This window comes from Alosa sapidissima, chromosome 3 (assembly GCF_018492685.1).
Source record: "Alosa sapidissima isolate fAloSap1 chromosome 3, fAloSap1.pri, whole genome shotgun sequence".
Classification (NCBI taxonomy): Eukaryota; Metazoa; Chordata; class Actinopteri; order Clupeiformes; family Clupeidae; genus Alosa; species Alosa sapidissima.
In genome coordinates, this window is record NC_055959.1 from 41,725,438 (window position 1) to 41,744,405 (window position 18,968).

At 42.9% G+C, this 18,968-nt stretch overlaps 1 protein-coding gene across 1 annotated transcript; it reads left to right on the forward strand.

Annotated features, from left to right (window-relative positions):
- Nucleotides 1–3,256: 3,256 nt before the first annotated feature.
- On the forward strand, nucleotides 3,257–17,435 carry LOC121705566. The gene is made up of 9 exons (XM_042086602.1): nucleotides 3,257–3,270; nucleotides 3,381–3,531; nucleotides 5,381–5,491; nucleotides 7,341–7,451; nucleotides 9,301–9,411; nucleotides 11,261–11,371; nucleotides 13,222–13,332; nucleotides 15,182–15,292; nucleotides 17,141–17,435. Exons 1-9 carry the CDS (start codon nucleotides 3,257–3,259, stop codon nucleotides 17,273–17,275), a joined length of 966 nt encoding a protein of 321 aa, XP_041942536.1. The 3' UTR covers nucleotides 17,276–17,435.
- Nucleotides 17,436–18,968: the final 1,533 nt, after the last annotated feature.

Genomic DNA, 18,968 nt, shown 5'->3' on the forward strand with positions numbered 1-18,968 from the left:
AAAACGGTAAGTGGGATTGACCCGAGGTCCTAAGTACCTATCTTTCGGGCGGTTAGCCATCTTGATGGAAAAGTGGCTAAGGTATTAAGTTTTGTATATTATTATTTTTAAGGTTGTAGGAAAAAACAAAAAATAATTGAGATGAACTAAACAACGCTCAGAAGATCCAAAAACACAGAGACAAAACCGTTTTCTTAATCATCCAAAAATATGGATTTCCAATGAAAGCTCTGTGTTCACCAAGAAGGCAATAAAGTGCCCCAAATTGAAATACAAAAGAAAATTATTTTAAGTAGCCCAAAGGTTGCAACGTTTCGAAAAATAATAAATCTTCGTCAGGCTTGGGCTAAACAAAAAGGTAGAGCAAGTCGCTCTTTTGATTTCCAAGTTATGAAATTAAACAAAGATATTAAAGTAAAGAAAGATATTAAAATAATGCAAAACCAAAAGTTTGAAAAAGTTAAAAGGTTTTCCACAGGGAGCAAGTCGCTCTCTTCTGTGTAAAAATTGAGGAAAAGAAAGGTAAGTGAAAAAGGTTTTGTATACAGGAAGGAGCAAGTCGCTTTCTTCTGCTACAAGGTGAAAATAAGGTAAGTAAGGTGAGTAAAAGATTTTTTTGTTTTTTTTGTTTGTTTTTTGTTTTTTGTTATTTTTGTAATAATATAGAAAGGAAAAACAATTTGTTCATGAAGAGTCTTAGATGGATTTCTGGACCAAAAGGCCAATGTTAGAAATCATAGGCTCAGTGAGGTAGGAGAGGTCTTTACTCTTCGCTGCTCCAAACTAAAATGAGCCAAATCGCCTTGCTCTCGTCTTTTATAGAGGGGGCGGAGTCTGAAATGTTGTACTCAAACCAACAGTAAGGTTTCAGTAATTGTAATAGGAAGTAATAGGAAATAGTAGAATTATGTTTTATAGTAATTTTAACAATGTTGAGGAAAATGTATTAATATTTTTAGAGAATGTAATAGTAAAGAGAAAAGAACTATAAGATCCTTAGAACTGTAGATTGTATTTTTTAAGAGGGGAACAGCAAAGGACTCTTTGGACAATGAATTTAAAGTTTATGTGTTTTTTTAGAATATTTCCAAAGGGGAAAGGAGAACCGGTTTGTATGAAGTTAGGTTTGTTTGAAATAAACAAAATAGAGGGCCAAGTGACAGCAAACGAACCAAGGCCAACCAGGAGGCACAGGCTGGTTAGGTTAGGGGAATGAATCCGCGGCCCCAACGATGTTGGGGCTCACGTTGGGCACGGTCCTTCCCAGAAGGCCAAGGCTGCCCACCGTTCATACGGCCCTGTCTATGTCCATGAAGGTGAGAGGTAAGTTACCATAATTATTATCTGATTTATATGTGATTAATTAATTGTGTAATTTTCCTTTTTTCAGGTAAGAAGAGGTAAGTATTCATCATTTTTTATTTTTTTCTCAATTATTGAATTTTGGTATTCTTTTTTCAGGCGGTAGGCCGATTCTTTTTAGTGGGTAGGGGTTAAAGGTAAGGAGTTGGTTGGGGGTAGGGGTTTGATTGGGGTTAGGATTAGGAATGGGGTTAGGTTTAGGATAGGGGCAAGGAAGTGGTTGGGGTTAGGAATTGGTTGGGGGTAGGAGTTGTGGTTGGGGTTAGGATTAGGAGTAGGGCAAGGGATTGGTTGGGGTTAGGATTAGGAGTTAGGGTTAGGGTTAGGGTTAGGGTTAGGGTTAGGTAAGGGTTTGTCCTTTGCCCAGCTCTCCGGGTCAGAGGGGGGGACCCAGGGTCAAGGGTTATGGTTAGGATTAGGGCTAGGGGTGGGCTTGGGGTAGGATATTGGTTGGGGGGTGGGGGTTGGGGTTAGGGTTAGGGCAAGGGTCAGGTCAGGGTCATCCCCCTCCTCACCAGGAGCCAGGCAAGGTTGGGCACTGTCCATCACCCACACCCAACGCGATTGTCCACTCAGCAGGTCTACTGTAACCTTTGCCTTCCTATTAATTTCCCCCGTCTGTAGGGAGGTTTCCCCGGGGTAACTGTCAATTTACAGTATTTACTTCTTGTACTCATACGTGTGGCGGGTTTGGGGGTTACTGTTTGTTCTTGTGTGGTCAGTGCTGGCGAACTCGCCGTCTGCACTGGTGTGATTGGCGTTGGTGGGATTGGTGTTAGTTTTTCTATTTCTTTTTCCGCAGGTGAGTTGGAGGATTGTGGAGTCAGCGGTGGAAGTCCAGGTTCCAGGATGAACTCAAGTAAGTCCCTAGCTGTTTGGTTATTCTCTGCAAGTGTACTCCATGTATTCTTTTTGTGTTCTATTTGGATTTTAACCCTTGGCTGTTTTGGTGCTTGCAGGTGCACTGGAGTAAGAGGAGGGTCCCGTGGTGTTGGAAGGAGAGGAAAGTCCTCATCCAATGACCACTCGCCTCTTAGTCCTTCGCCTAAGAGTTCCTCAGCCCGAGCAACAGTCTCCATTTTTAGTCTCTTTCCCAGATGTTTGGTTGCCCACTCCTTTGCAATATTAAAGGCTGTATGCCCATCTCTCCCCATCAAAGACCCCAATTTTCTGAGTGTCTCTTGAATTTCAAGTTCATAATGTTCTTCCAAAATGACTTGTGTTGTGTACATCCAATTTTTTGCATTGCCGGTAAGTAATTCTTGCACTTTTGCACTGGGGGAGGCTGGTTTTATGATTTCCGTGAGGAATTTTTCCAATCTTTGGAAGGATGCAGGTGGGTTTTCATTTTTTGTTTCTATGTTTTTTAGGTGATGTATCATCGTTATCAATTTTTGCATTAGTTTGACTGTTTTTCTTAGCTCTGGACTGGTAGGTATGTATTTGTTTTTCTTATTGTCTTTAGGCATATAATTGTTTTCTCTGTTGTCTTTTGTTGATGCTTTTTTTGCCTTTTGGTCATATCGGTTATTGCTGAAACGGTCCGCATTCCACTTTTGGGAAGCCCCATCGTTTCCGTGTCCACATCGGTTATTTCGCCCAAATCGGTTTTTATTGCAGCGGTCCGCATTCCCGTTTCGGGAAGCCACATCGCTGCAATGTCTAAATCCATAATGTTTTTTGTCATAATCAGGTAGGTTTTGGTTTTTGTCATAATCATGTAGATTTTGTTTTTTAGGAACCCTATGTCCTTTTTTATAGTGAACCTCTGTCCATTCATTGTTGTTGGTCATTGTTCAAGCTTTAGCACGACGTTTCGATATTTATTTATATCTTTATCAAGTGAGCTTGAACTGTTAGCTAGCTTTTTTTAGGCTGAGGTAGGCTTCAGGCGATGTTCACCGTCTGGTGACTCAAGCAAGACTGAGACTCAATCGGTCTACGCCTCCTTTTATAACCTCTGAGAGGTTTCCACGATGTTCGATGTTTGATGTATTTGTTTGGTATTGTTTGATCAGTAAGTCATATTTATGTACAAGAGTATTTTTGTTGGTCCAGGTAAGTGGTTTGTATTTCTTTTTTTATTTTTTGTTGACATATATTTTGGTATTATTTCACCAGGTATGTATTGAGTCATTTTTACGTACAATAGTACTTTTGCAGGTCCAGGTAAGTGGTTTGTATTTTGGGTAAGTATTTCTTGTAGACATATGTTTGTATAAATTGTTTTTGTAATTTGTTTCTTTTTAGAAATCGGGTTGCTGAGCGACGGTGATGTTGGGGGGGGAGGCACTGGCGTGTTAGGTAAGGGTTTGTCCTTTGCCCAGCTCTCCGGGTCAGAGGGGGGGACCCAGGGTCAAGGGTTATGGTTAGGATTAGGGCTAGGGGTGGGCTTGGGGTAGGATATTGGTTGGGGGGTGGGGGTTGGGGTTAGGGTTAGGGCAAGGGTCAGGTCAGGGTCATCCCCCTCCTCACCAGGAGCCAGGCAAGGTTGGGCACTGTCCATCACCCACACCCAACGCGATTGTCCACTCAGCAGGTCTACTGTAACCTTTGCCTTCCTATTAATTTCCCCCGTCTGTAGGGAGGTTTCCCCGGGGTAACTGTCAATTTACAGTATTTACTTCTTGTACTCATACGTGTGGCGGGTTTGGGGGTTACTGTTTGTTCTTGTGTGGTCAGTGCTGGCGAACTCGCCGTCTGCACTGGTGTGATTGGCGTTGGTGGGATTGGTGTTAGTTTTTCTATTTCTTTTTCCGCAGGTGAGTTGGAGGATTGTGGAGTCAGCGGTGGAAGTCCAGGTTCCAGGATGAACTCAAGTAAGTCCCTAGCTGTTTGGTTATTCTCTGCAAGTGTACTCCATGTATTCTTTTTGTGTTCTATTTGGATTTTAACCCTTGGCTGTTTTGGTGCTTGCAGGTGCACTGGAGTAAGAGGAGGGTCCCGTGGTGTTGGAAGGAGAGGAAAGTCCTCATCCAATGACCACTCGCCTCTTAGTCCTTCGCCTAAGAGTTCCTCAGCCCGAGCAACAGTCTCCATTTTTAGTCTCTTTCCCAGATGTTTGGTTGCCCACTCCTTTGCAATATTAAAGGCTGTATGCCCATCTCTCCCCATCAAAGACCCCAATTTTCTGAGTGTCTCTTGAATTTCAAGTTCATAATGTTCTTCCAAAATGACTTGTGTTGTGTACATCCAATTTTTTGCATTGCCGGTAAGTAATTCTTGCACTTTTGCACTGGGGGAGGCTGGTTTTATGATTTCCGTGAGGAATTTTTCCAATCTTTGGAAGGATGCAGGTGGGTTTTCATTTTTTGTTTCTATGTTTTTTAGGTGATGTATCATCGTTATCAATTTTTGCATTAGTTTGACTGTTTTTCTTAGCTCTGGACTGGTAGGTATGTATTTGTTTTTCTTATTGTCTTTAGGCATATAATTGTTTTCTCTGTTGTCTTTTGTTGATGCTTTTTTTGCCTTTTGGTCATATCGGTTATTGCTGAAACGGTCCGCATTCCACTTTTGGGAAGCCCCATCGTTTCCGTGTCCACATCGGTTATTTCGCCCAAATCGGTTTTTATTGCAGCGGTCCGCATTCCCGTTTCGGGAAGCCACATCGCTGCAATGTCTAAATCCATAATGTTTTTTGTCATAATCAGGTAGGTTTTGGTTTTTGTCATAATCATGTAGATTTTGTTTTTTAGGAACCCTATGTCCTTTTTTATAGTGAACCTCTGTCCATTCATTGTTGTTGGTCATTGTTCAAGCTTTAGCACGACGTTTCGATATTTATTTATATCTTTATCAAGTGAGCTTGAACTGTTAGCTAGCTTTTTTTAGGCTGAGGTAGGCTTCAGGCGATGTTCACCGTCTGGTGACTCAAGCAAGACTGAGACTCAATCGGTCTACGCCTCCTTTTATAACCTCTGAGAGGTTTCCACGATGTTCGATGTTTGATGTATTTGTTTGGTATTGTTTGATCAGTAAGTCATATTTATGTACAAGAGTATTTTTGTTGGTCCAGGTAAGTGGTTTGTATTTCTTTTTTTATTTTTTGTTGACATATATTTTGGTATTATTTCACCAGGTATGTATTGAGTCATTTTTACGTACAATAGTACTTTTGCAGGTCCAGGTAAGTGGTTTGTATTTTGGGTAAGTATTTCTTGTAGACATATGTTTGTATAAATTGTTTTTGTAATTTGTTTCTTTTTAGAAATCGGGTTGCTGAGCGACGGTGATGTTGGGGGGGGAGGCACTGGCGTGTTAGGTAAGGGTTTGTCCTTTGCCCAGCTCTCCGGGTCAGAGGGGGGGACCCAGGGTCAAGGGTTATGGTTAGGATTAGGGCTAGGGGTGGGCTTGGGGTAGGATATTGGTTGGGGGGTGGGGGTTGGGGTTAGGGTTAGGGCAAGGGTCAGGTCAGGGTCATCCCCCTCCTCACCAGGAGCCAGGCAAGGTTGGGCACTGTCCATCACCCACACCCAACGCGATTGTCCACTCAGCAGGTCTACTGTAACCTTTGCCTTCCTATTAATTTCCCCCGTCTGTAGGGAGGTTTCCCCGGGGTAACTGTCAATTTACAGTATTTACTTCTTGTACTCATACGTGTGGCGGGTTTGGGGGTTACTGTTTGTTCTTGTGTGGTCAGTGCTGGCGAACTCGCCGTCTGCACTGGTGTGATTGGCGTTGGTGGGATTGGTGTTAGTTTTTCTATTTCTTTTTCCGCAGGTGAGTTGGAGGATTGTGGAGTCAGCGGTGGAAGTCCAGGTTCCAGGATGAACTCAAGTAAGTCCCTAGCTGTTTGGTTATTCTCTGCAAGTGTACTCCATGTATTCTTTTTGTGTTCTATTTGGATTTTAACCCTTGGCTGTTTTGGTGCTTGCAGGTGCACTGGAGTAAGAGGAGGGTCCCGTGGTGTTGGAAGGAGAGGAAAGTCCTCATCCAATGACCACTCGCCTCTTAGTCCTTCGCCTAAGAGTTCCTCAGCCCGAGCAACAGTCTCCATTTTTAGTCTCTTTCCCAGATGTTTGGTTGCCCACTCCTTTGCAATATTAAAGGCTGTATGCCCATCTCTCCCCATCAAAGACCCCAATTTTCTGAGTGTCTCTTGAATTTCAAGTTCATAATGTTCTTCCAAAATGACTTGTGTTGTGTACATCCAATTTTTTGCATTGCCGGTAAGTAATTCTTGCACTTTTGCACTGGGGGAGGCTGGTTTTATGATTTCCGTGAGGAATTTTTCCAATCTTTGGAAGGATGCAGGTGGGTTTTCATTTTTTGTTTCTATGTTTTTTAGGTGATGTATCATCGTTATCAATTTTTGCATTAGTTTGACTGTTTTTCTTAGCTCTGGACTGGTAGGTATGTATTTGTTTTTCTTATTGTCTTTAGGCATATAATTGTTTTCTCTGTTGTCTTTTGTTGATGCTTTTTTTGCCTTTTGGTCATATCGGTTATTGCTGAAACGGTCCGCATTCCACTTTTGGGAAGCCCCATCGTTTCCGTGTCCACATCGGTTATTTCGCCCAAATCGGTTTTTATTGCAGCGGTCCGCATTCCCGTTTCGGGAAGCCACATCGCTGCAATGTCTAAATCCATAATGTTTTTTGTCATAATCAGGTAGGTTTTGGTTTTTGTCATAATCATGTAGATTTTGTTTTTTAGGAACCCTATGTCCTTTTTTATAGTGAACCTCTGTCCATTCATTGTTGTTGGTCATTGTTCAAGCTTTAGCACGACGTTTCGATATTTATTTATATCTTTATCAAGTGAGCTTGAACTGTTAGCTAGCTTTTTTTAGGCTGAGGTAGGCTTCAGGCGATGTTCACCGTCTGGTGACTCAAGCAAGACTGAGACTCAATCGGTCTACGCCTCCTTTTATAACCTCTGAGAGGTTTCCACGATGTTCGATGTTTGATGTATTTGTTTGGTATTGTTTGATCAGTAAGTCATATTTATGTACAAGAGTATTTTTGTTGGTCCAGGTAAGTGGTTTGTATTTCTTTTTTTATTTTTTGTTGACATATATTTTGGTATTATTTCACCAGGTATGTATTGAGTCATTTTTACGTACAATAGTACTTTTGCAGGTCCAGGTAAGTGGTTTGTATTTTGGGTAAGTATTTCTTGTAGACATATGTTTGTATAAATTGTTTTTGTAATTTGTTTCTTTTTAGAAATCGGGTTGCTGAGCGACGGTGATGTTGGGGGGGGAGGCACTGGCGTGTTAGGTAAGGGTTTGTCCTTTGCCCAGCTCTCCGGGTCAGAGGGGGGGACCCAGGGTCAAGGGTTATGGTTAGGATTAGGGCTAGGGGTGGGCTTGGGGTAGGATATTGGTTGGGGGGTGGGGGTTGGGGTTAGGGTTAGGGCAAGGGTCAGGTCAGGGTCATCCCCCTCCTCACCAGGAGCCAGGCAAGGTTGGGCACTGTCCATCACCCACACCCAACGCGATTGTCCACTCAGCAGGTCTACTGTAACCTTTGCCTTCCTATTAATTTCCCCCGTCTGTAGGGAGGTTTCCCCGGGGTAACTGTCAATTTACAGTATTTACTTCTTGTACTCATACGTGTGGCGGGTTTGGGGGTTACTGTTTGTTCTTGTGTGGTCAGTGCTGGCGAACTCGCCGTCTGCACTGGTGTGATTGGCGTTGGTGGGATTGGTGTTAGTTTTTCTATTTCTTTTTCCGCAGGTGAGTTGGAGGATTGTGGAGTCAGCGGTGGAAGTCCAGGTTCCAGGATGAACTCAAGTAAGTCCCTAGCTGTTTGGTTATTCTCTGCAAGTGTACTCCATGTATTCTTTTTGTGTTCTATTTGGATTTTAACCCTTGGCTGTTTTGGTGCTTGCAGGTGCACTGGAGTAAGAGGAGGGTCCCGTGGTGTTGGAAGGAGAGGAAAGTCCTCATCCAATGACCACTCGCCTCTTAGTCCTTCGCCTAAGAGTTCCTCAGCCCGAGCAACAGTCTCCATTTTTAGTCTCTTTCCCAGATGTTTGGTTGCCCACTCCTTTGCAATATTAAAGGCTGTATGCCCATCTCTCCCCATCAAAGACCCCAATTTTCTGAGTGTCTCTTGAATTTCAAGTTCATAATGTTCTTCCAAAATGACTTGTGTTGTGTACATCCAATTTTTTGCATTGCCGGTAAGTAATTCTTGCACTTTTGCACTGGGGGAGGCTGGTTTTATGATTTCCGTGAGGAATTTTTCCAATCTTTGGAAGGATGCAGGTGGGTTTTCATTTTTTGTTTCTATGTTTTTTAGGTGATGTATCATCGTTATCAATTTTTGCATTAGTTTGACTGTTTTTCTTAGCTCTGGACTGGTAGGTATGTATTTGTTTTTCTTATTGTCTTTAGGCATATAATTGTTTTCTCTGTTGTCTTTTGTTGATGCTTTTTTTGCCTTTTGGTCATATCGGTTATTGCTGAAACGGTCCGCATTCCACTTTTGGGAAGCCCCATCGTTTCCGTGTCCACATCGGTTATTTCGCCCAAATCGGTTTTTATTGCAGCGGTCCGCATTCCCGTTTCGGGAAGCCACATCGCTGCAATGTCTAAATCCATAATGTTTTTTGTCATAATCAGGTAGGTTTTGGTTTTTGTCATAATCATGTAGATTTTGTTTTTTAGGAACCCTATGTCCTTTTTTATAGTGAACCTCTGTCCATTCATTGTTGTTGGTCATTGTTCAAGCTTTAGCACGACGTTTCGATATTTATTTATATCTTTATCAAGTGAGCTTGAACTGTTAGCTAGCTTTTTTTAGGCTGAGGTAGGCTTCAGGCGATGTTCACCGTCTGGTGACTCAAGCAAGACTGAGACTCAATCGGTCTACGCCTCCTTTTATAACCTCTGAGAGGTTTCCACGATGTTCGATGTTTGATGTATTTGTTTGGTATTGTTTGATCAGTAAGTCATATTTATGTACAAGAGTATTTTTGTTGGTCCAGGTAAGTGGTTTGTATTTCTTTTTTTATTTTTTGTTGACATATATTTTGGTATTATTTCACCAGGTATGTATTGAGTCATTTTTACGTACAATAGTACTTTTGCAGGTCCAGGTAAGTGGTTTGTATTTTGGGTAAGTATTTCTTGTAGACATATGTTTGTATAAATTGTTTTTGTAATTTGTTTCTTTTTAGAAATCGGGTTGCTGAGCGACGGTGATGTTGGGGGGGGAGGCACTGGCGTGTTAGGTAAGGGTTTGTCCTTTGCCCAGCTCTCCGGGTCAGAGGGGGGGACCCAGGGTCAAGGGTTATGGTTAGGATTAGGGCTAGGGGTGGGCTTGGGGTAGGATATTGGTTGGGGGGTGGGGGTTGGGGTTAGGGTTAGGGCAAGGGTCAGGTCAGGGTCATCCCCCTCCTCACCAGGAGCCAGGCAAGGTTGGGCACTGTCCATCACCCACACCCAACGCGATTGTCCACTCAGCAGGTCTACTGTAACCTTTGCCTTCCTATTAATTTCCCCCGTCTGTAGGGAGGTTTCCCCGGGGTAACTGTCAATTTACAGTATTTACTTCTTGTACTCATACGTGTGGCGGGTTTGGGGGTTACTGTTTGTTCTTGTGTGGTCAGTGCTGGCGAACTCGCCGTCTGCACTGGTGTGATTGGCGTTGGTGGGATTGGTGTTAGTTTTTCTATTTCTTTTTCCGCAGGTGAGTTGGAGGATTGTGGAGTCAGCGGTGGAAGTCCAGGTTCCAGGATGAACTCAAGTAAGTCCCTAGCTGTTTGGTTATTCTCTGCAAGTGTACTCCATGTATTCTTTTTGTGTTCTATTTGGATTTTAACCCTTGGCTGTTTTGGTGCTTGCAGGTGCACTGGAGTAAGAGGAGGGTCCCGTGGTGTTGGAAGGAGAGGAAAGTCCTCATCCAATGACCACTCGCCTCTTAGTCCTTCGCCTAAGAGTTCCTCAGCCCGAGCAACAGTCTCCATTTTTAGTCTCTTTCCCAGATGTTTGGTTGCCCACTCCTTTGCAATATTAAAGGCTGTATGCCCATCTCTCCCCATCAAAGACCCCAATTTTCTGAGTGTCTCTTGAATTTCAAGTTCATAATGTTCTTCCAAAATGACTTGTGTTGTGTACATCCAATTTTTTGCATTGCCGGTAAGTAATTCTTGCACTTTTGCACTGGGGGAGGCTGGTTTTATGATTTCCGTGAGGAATTTTTCCAATCTTTGGAAGGATGCAGGTGGGTTTTCATTTTTTGTTTCTATGTTTTTTAGGTGATGTATCATCGTTATCAATTTTTGCATTAGTTTGACTGTTTTTCTTAGCTCTGGACTGGTAGGTATGTATTTGTTTTTCTTATTGTCTTTAGGCATATAATTGTTTTCTCTGTTGTCTTTTGTTGATGCTTTTTTTGCCTTTTGGTCATATCGGTTATTGCTGAAACGGTCCGCATTCCACTTTTGGGAAGCCCCATCGTTTCCGTGTCCACATCGGTTATTTCGCCCAAATCGGTTTTTATTGCAGCGGTCCGCATTCCCGTTTCGGGAAGCCACATCGCTGCAATGTCTAAATCCATAATGTTTTTTGTCATAATCAGGTAGGTTTTGGTTTTTGTCATAATCATGTAGATTTTGTTTTTTAGGAACCCTATGTCCTTTTTTATAGTGAACCTCTGTCCATTCATTGTTGTTGGTCATTGTTCAAGCTTTAGCACGACGTTTCGATATTTATTTATATCTTTATCAAGTGAGCTTGAACTGTTAGCTAGCTTTTTTTAGGCTGAGGTAGGCTTCAGGCGATGTTCACCGTCTGGTGACTCAAGCAAGACTGAGACTCAATCGGTCTACGCCTCCTTTTATAACCTCTGAGAGGTTTCCACGATGTTCGATGTTTGATGTATTTGTTTGGTATTGTTTGATCAGTAAGTCATATTTATGTACAAGAGTATTTTTGTTGGTCCAGGTAAGTGGTTTGTATTTCTTTTTTTATTTTTTGTTGACATATATTTTGGTATTATTTCACCAGGTATGTATTGAGTCATTTTTACGTACAATAGTACTTTTGCAGGTCCAGGTAAGTGGTTTGTATTTTGGGTAAGTATTTCTTGTAGACATATGTTTGTATAAATTGTTTTTGTAATTTGTTTCTTTTTAGAAATCGGGTTGCTGAGCGACGGTGATGTTGGGGGGGGAGGCACTGGCGTGTTAGGTAAGGGTTTGTCCTTTGCCCAGCTCTCCGGGTCAGAGGGGGGGACCCAGGGTCAAGGGTTATGGTTAGGATTAGGGCTAGGGGTGGGCTTGGGGTAGGATATTGGTTGGGGGGTGGGGGTTGGGGTTAGGGTTAGGGCAAGGGTCAGGTCAGGGTCATCCCCCTCCTCACCAGGAGCCAGGCAAGGTTGGGCACTGTCCATCACCCACACCCAACGCGATTGTCCACTCAGCAGGTCTACTGTAACCTTTGCCTTCCTATTAATTTCCCCCGTCTGTAGGGAGGTTTCCCCGGGGGTAACTGTCAATTTACAGTATTTACTTCTTGTACTCATACGTGTGGCGGGTTTGGGGGTTACTGTTTGTTCTTGTGTGGTCAGTGCTGGCGAACTCGCCGTCTGCACTGGTGTGATTGGCGTTGGTGGGATTGGTGTTAGTTTTTCTATTTCTTTTTCCGCAGGTGAGTTGGAGGATTGTGGAGTCAGCGGTGGAAGTCCAGGTTCCAGGATGAACTCAAGTAAGTCCCTAGCTGTTTGGTTATTCTCTGCAAGTGTACTCCATGTATTCTTTTTGTGTTCTATTTGGATTTTAACCCTTGGCTGTTTTGGTGCTTGCAGGTGCACTGGAGTAAGAGGAGGGTCCCGTGGTGTTGGAAGGAGAGGAAAGTCCTCATCCAATGACCACTCGCCTCTTAGTCCTTCGCCTAAGAGTTCCTCAGCCCGAGCAACAGTCTCCATTTTTAGTCTCTTTCCCAGATGTTTGGTTGCCCACTCCTTTGCAATATTAAAGGCTGTATGCCCATCTCTCCCCATCAAAGACCCCAATTTTCTGAGTGTCTCTTGAATTTCAAGTTCATAATGTTCTTCCAAAATGACTTGTGTTGTGTACATCCAATTTTTTGCATTGCCGGTAAGTAATTCTTGCACTTTTGCACTGGGGGAGGCTGGTTTTATGATTTCCGTGAGGAATTTTTCCAATCTTTGGAAGGATGCAGGTGGGTTTTCATTTTTTGTTTCTATGTTTTTTAGGTGATGTATCATCGTTATCAATTTTTGCATTAGTTTGACTGTTTTTCTTAGCTCTGGACTGGTAGGTATGTATTTGTTTTTCTTATTGTCTTTAGGCATATAATTGTTTTCTCTGTTGTCTTTTGTTGATGCTTTTTTTGCCTTTTGGTCATATCGGTTATTGCTGAAACGGTCCGCATTCCACTTTTGGGAAGCCCCATCGTTTCCGTGTCCACATCGGTTATTTCGCCCAAATCGGTTTTTATTGCAGCGGTCCGCATTCCCGTTTCGGGAAGCCACATCGCTGCAATGTCTAAATCCATAATGTTTTTTGTCATAATCAGGTAGGTTTTGGTTTTTGTCATAATCATGTAGATTTTGTTTTTTAGGAACCCTATGTCCTTTTTTATAGTGAACCTCTGTCCATTCATTGTTGTTGGTCATTGTTCAAGCTTTAGCACGACGTTTCGATATTTATTTATATCTTTATCAAGTGAGCTTGAACTGTTAGCTAGCTTTTTTTAGGCTGAGGTAGGCTTCAGGCGATGTTCACCGTCTGGTGACTCAAGCAAGACTGAGACTCAATCGGTCTACGCCTCCTTTTATAACCTCTGAGAGGTTTCCACGATGTTCGATGTTTGATGTATTTGTTTGGTATTGTTTGATCAGTAAGTCATATTTATGTACAAGAGTATTTTTGTTGGTCCAGGTAAGTGGTTTGTATTTCTTTTTTTATTTTTTGTTGACATATATTTTGGTATTATTTCACCAGGTATGTATTGAGTCATTTTTACGTACAATAGTACTTTTGCAGGTCCAGGTAAGTGGTTTGTATTTTGGGTAAGTATTTCTTGTAGACATATGTTTGTATAAATTGTTTTTGTAATTTGTTTCTTTTTAGAAATCGGGTTGCTGAGCGACGGTGATGTTGGGGGGGGAGGCACTGGCGTGTTAGGTAAGGGTTTGTCCTTTGCCCAGCTCTCCGGGTCAGAGGGGGGGACCCAGGGTCAAGGGTTATGGTTAGGATTAGGGCTAGGGGTGGGCTTGGGGTAGGATATTGGTTGGGGGGTGGGGGTTGGGGTTAGGGTTAGGGCAAGGGTCAGGTCAGGGTCATCCCCCTCCTCACCAGGAGCCAGGCAAGGTTGGGCACTGTCCATCACCCACACCCAACGCGATTGTCCACTCAGCAGGTCTACTGTAACCTTTGCCTTCCTATTAATTTCCCCCGTCTGTAGGGAGGTTTCCCCGGGGTAACTGTCAATTTACAGTATTTACTTCTTGTACTCATACGTGTGGCGGGTTTGGGGGTTACTGTTTGTTCTTGTGTGGTCAGTGCTGGCGAACTCGCCGTCTGCACTGGTGTGATTGGCGTTGGTGGGATTGGTGTTAGTTTTTCTATTTCTTTTTCCGCAGGTGAGTTGGAGGATTGTGGAGTCAGCGGTGGAAGTCCAGGTTCCAGGATGAACTCAAGTAAGTCCCTAGCTGTTTGGTTATTCTCTGCAAGTGTACTCCATGTATTCTTTTTGTGTTCTATTTGGATTTTAACCCTTGGCTGTTTTGGTGCTTGCAGGTGCACTGGAGTAAGAGGAGGGTCCCGTGGTGTTGGAAGGAGAGGAAAGTCCTCATCCAATGACCACTCGCCTCTTAGTCCTTCGCCTAAGAGTTCCTCAGCCCGAGCAACAGTCTCCATTTTTAGTCTCTTTCCCAGATGTTTGGTTGCCCACCCCTTTGCAATATTAAAGGCTGTATGCCCATCTCTCCCCATCAAAGACCCCAATTTTCTGAGTGTCTCTTGAATTTCAAGTTCATAATGTTCTTCCAAAATGACTTGTGTTGTGTACATCCAATTTTTTGCATTGCCGGTAAGTAATTCTTGCACTTTTGCACTGGGGGAGGCTGGTTTTATGATTTCCGTGAGGAATTTTTCCAATCTTTGGAAGGATGCAGGTGGGTTTTCATTTTTTGTTTCTATGTTTTTTAGGTGATGTATCATCGTTATCAATTTTTGCATTAGTTTGACTGTTTTTCTTAGCTCTGGACTGGTAGGTATGTATTTGTTTTTCTTATTGTCTTTAGGCATATAATTGTTTTCTCTGTTGTCTTTTGTTGATGCTTTTTTTGCCTTTTGGTCATATCGGTTATTGCTGAAACGGTCCGCATTCCACTTTTGGGAAGCCCCATCGTTTCCGTGTCCACATCGGTTATTTCGCCCAAATCGGTTTTTATTGCAGCGGTCCGCATTCCCGTTTCGGGAAGCCACATCGCTGCAATGTCTAAATCCATAATGTTTTTTGTCATAATCAGGTAGGTTTTGGTTTTTGTCATAATCATGTAGATTTTGTTTTTTAGGAACCCTATGTCCTTTTTTATAGTGAACCTCTGTCCATTCATTGTTGTTGGTCATTGTTCAAGCTTTAGCACGACGTTTCGATATTTTTTAATATCTTTATCAAGTGAGCTTGAACTGTTAGCTAGCTTTTTTTAGGCTGAGGTAGGCTTCAGGCGATGTTCACCGTCCGGTGACTCAAGCAAGACTGAGACTCAATCGGTCTACGCCTCCTTTTATAACCTCTGAGAGGTTTCCACGATGTTCGATGTTTGATGTATTTGTTTGGTATTGTTTGATCAGTAAGTCATATTTATGTACAAGAGTATTTTTGTTGGTCCAGGTAAGTGGTTTGTATTTCTTTTTTTATTTTTTGTTGACATATATTTTGGTATTATTTCACCAGGTATGTATTGAGTCATTTTTACGTACAATAGTACTTTTGCAGGTCCAGGTAAGTGGTTTGTATTTTGGGTAAGTATTTCTTGTAGACATATGTTTGTATAAATTGTTTTTGTAATTTGTTTCTTTTTAGAAATCGGGTTGCTGAGCGACGGTGATGTTGGGGGGGGAGGCACTGGCGTGTTAGGTAAGGGTTTGTCCTTTGCCCAGCTCTCCGGGTCAGAGGGGGGGACCCAGGGTCAAGGGTTATGGTTAGGATTAGGGCTAGGGGTGGGCTTGGGGTAGGATATTGGTTGGGGGTGGGGGTTGGGGTTAGGGTTAGGGCAAGGGTCAGGTCAGGGTCATCCCCCTCCTCACCAGGAGCCAGGCAAGGTTGGGCACTGTCCATCACCCACACCCAACGCGATTGTCCACTCAGCAGGTCTACTGTAACCTTTGCCTTCCTATTAATTTCCCCCGTCTGTAGGAGGTTTCCCCGGGGTAACTGTCAATTTACAGTATTTACTTCTTGTACTCATACGTGTGGCGGGTTTGGGGGTTACTGTTTGTTCTTGTGTGGTCAGTGCTGGCGAACTCGCCGTCTGCACTGGTGTGATTGGCGTTGGTGGGATTGGTGTTAGTTTTTCTATTTCTTTTTCCGCAGGTGAGTTGGAGGATTGTGGAGTCAGCGGTGGAAGTCCAGGTTCCAGGATGAACTCAAGTAAGTCCCTAGCTGTTTGGTTATTCTCTGCAAGTGTACTCCATGTATTCTTTTTGTGTTCTATTTGGATTTTAACCCTTGGCTGTTTTGGTGCTTGCAGGTGCACTGGAGTAAGAGGAGGGTCCCGTGGTGTTGGAAGGAGAGGAAAGTCCTCATCCAATGACCACTCGCCTCTTAGTCCTTCGCCTAAGAGTTCCTCAGCCCGAGCAACAGTCTCCATTTTTAGTCTCTTTCCCAGATGTTTGGTTGCCCACCCCTTTGCAATATTAAAGGCTGTATGCCCATCTCTCCCCATCAAAGACCCCAATTTTCTGAGTGTCTCTTGAATTTCAAGTTCATAATGTTCTTCCAAAATGACTTGTGTTGTGTACATCCAATTTTTTGCATTGCCGGTAAGTAATTCTTGCACTTTTGCACTGGGGGAGGCTGGTTTTATGATTTCCGTGAGGAATTTTTCCAATCTTTGGAAGGATGCAGGTGGGTTTTCATTTTTTGTTTCTATGTTTTTTAGGTGATGTATCATCGTTATCAATTTTTGCATTAGTTTGACTGTTTTTCTTAGCTCTGGACTGGTAGGTATGTATTTGTTTTTCTTATTGTCTTTAGGCATATAATTGTTTTCTCTGTTGTCTTTTGTTGATGCTTTTTTTGCCTTTTGGTCATATCGGTTATTGCTGAAACGGTCCGCATTCCACTTTTGGGAAGCCCCATCGTTTCCGTGTCCACATCGGTTATTTCGCCCAAATCGGTTTTTATTGCAGCGGTCCGCATTCCCGTTTCGGGAAGCCACATCGCTGCAATGTCTAAATCCATAATGTTTTTTGTCATAATCAGGTAGGTTTTGGTTTTTGTCATAATCATGTAGATTTTGTTTTTTAGGAACCCTATGTCCTTTTTTATAGTGAACCTCTGTCCATTCATTGTTGTTGGTCATTGTTCAAGCTTTAGCACGACGTTTCGATATTTTTTAATATCTTTATCAAGTGAGCTTGAACTGTTAGCTAGCTTTTTTTAGGCTGAGGTAGGCTTCAGGCGATGTTCACCGTCCGGTGACTCAAGCAAGACTGAGACTCAATCGGTCTAACGCCTCCTTTTATAACCTCTGAGAGGTTTCCACGATGTTCGATGTTTGATGTATTTGTTTGGTATTGTTTGATCAGTAAGTCATATTTATGTACAAGAGTATTTTTGTTGGTCCAGGTAAGTGGTTTGTATTTCTTTTTTTATTTTTTGTTGACATATATTTTGGTATTATTTCACCAGGTATGTATTGAGTCATTTTTACGTACAATAGTACTTTTGCAGGTCCAGGTAAGTGGTTTGTATTTTGGGTAAGTATTTCTTGTAGACATATGTTTGTATAAATTGTTTTTGTAATTTGTTTCTTTTTAGAAATCGGGTTGCTGAGCGACGGTGATGTTGGGGGGGGAGGCACTGGCGTGTTAGGTAAGGGTTTGTCCTTTGCCCAGCTCTCCGGGTCAGAGGGGGGGACCCAGGGTCAAGGGTTATGGTTAGGATTAGGCTAGGGGTGGGCTTGGGGTAGGATATTGGTTGGGGGGTGGGGGTTGGGGTTAGGGTTAGGGCAAGGGTCAGGTCAGGGTCATCCCCCTCCTCACCAGGAGCCAGGCAAGGTTGGGCACTGTCCATCACCCACACCCAACGCGATTGTCCACTCAGCAGGTCTACTGTAACCTTTGCCTTCCTATTAATTTCCCCCGTCTGTAGGGAGGTTTCCCCGGGGTAACTGTCAATTTACAGTATTTACTTCTTGTACTCATACGTGTGGCGGGTTTGGGGGTTACTGTTTGTTCTTGTGTGGTCAGTGCTGGCGAACTCGCCGTCTGCACTGGTGTGATTGGCGTTGGTGGGATTGGTGTTAGTTTTTCTATTTCTTTTTCCGCAGGTGAGTTGGAGGATTGTGGAGTCAGCGGTGGAAGTCCAGGTTCCAGGATGAACTCAAGTAAGTCCCTAGCTGTTTGGTTATTCTCTGCAAGTGTACTCCATGTATTCTTTTTGTGTTCTATTTGGATTTTAACCCTTGGCTGTTTTGGTGCTTGCAGGTGCACTGGAGTAAGAGGAGGGTCCCGTGGTGTTGGAAGGAGAGGAAAGTCCTCATCCAATGACCACTCGCCTCTTAGTCCTTCGCCTAAGAGTTCCTCAGCCCGAGCAACAGTCTCCATTTTTAGTCTCTTTCCCAGATGTTTGGTTGCCCACCCCTTTGCAATATTAAAGGCTGTATGCCCATCTCTCCCCATCAAAGACCCCAATTTTCTGAGTGTCTCTTGAATTTCAAGTTCATAATGTTCTTCCAAAATGACTTGTGTTGTGTACATCCAATTTTTTGCATTGCCGGTAAGTAATTCTTGCACTTTTGCACTGGGGGAGGCTGGTTTATGATTTCCGTGAGGAATTTTTCCAATCTTTGGAAGGATGCAGGTGGGTTTTCATTTTTTGTTTCTATGTTTTTTAGGTGATGTATCATCGTTATCAATTTTTGCATAGTTTGACTGTTTTTCTTAGCTCTGGACTGGTAGGTATGTATTTGTTTTTCTTATTGTCTTTAGGCATATAATTGTTTTCTCTGTTGTCTTTTGTTGATGCTTTTTTTGCCTTTTGGTCATATCGGTTATTGCTGAAAACGGTCCGCATTCCACTTTTGGGAAGCCCCATCGTTTCCGTGTCCACATCGGTTATTTCGCCCAAATCGGTTTTTATTGCAGCGGTCCGCATTCCCGTTTCGGGAAGCCACATCGCTGCAATGTCTAAATCCATAATGTTTTTTGTCATAATCAGGTAGGTTTTGGTTTTTGTCATAATCATGTAGATTTTGTTTTTTAGGAACCCTATGTCCTTTTTTATAGTGAACCTCTGTCCATTCATTGTTGTTGGTCATTGTTCAAGCTTTAGCACGACGTTTCGATATTTTTTAATATCTTTATCAAGTGAGCTTGAACTGTTAGCTAGCTTTTTTTAGGCTGAGGTAGGCTTCAGGCGATGTTCACCGTCCGGTGACTCAAGCAAGACTGAG

Bases quoted from the DNA above. Each gene is read 5' to 3' on its own strand.
- LOC121705566 (XM_042086602.1), top strand. The intron at 7,452-9,300 runs GTAAGTGGTTTG...TTGTTGGTCCAG, and splicing joins TAGTACTTTTGCAGGTCCAG to GTAAGTGGTTTGTATTTCTT. The intron at 15,293-17,140 runs GTAAGTGGTTTG...TTGTTGGTCCAG, and splicing joins TAGTACTTTTGCAGGTCCAG to GTAAGTGGTTTGTATTTCTT.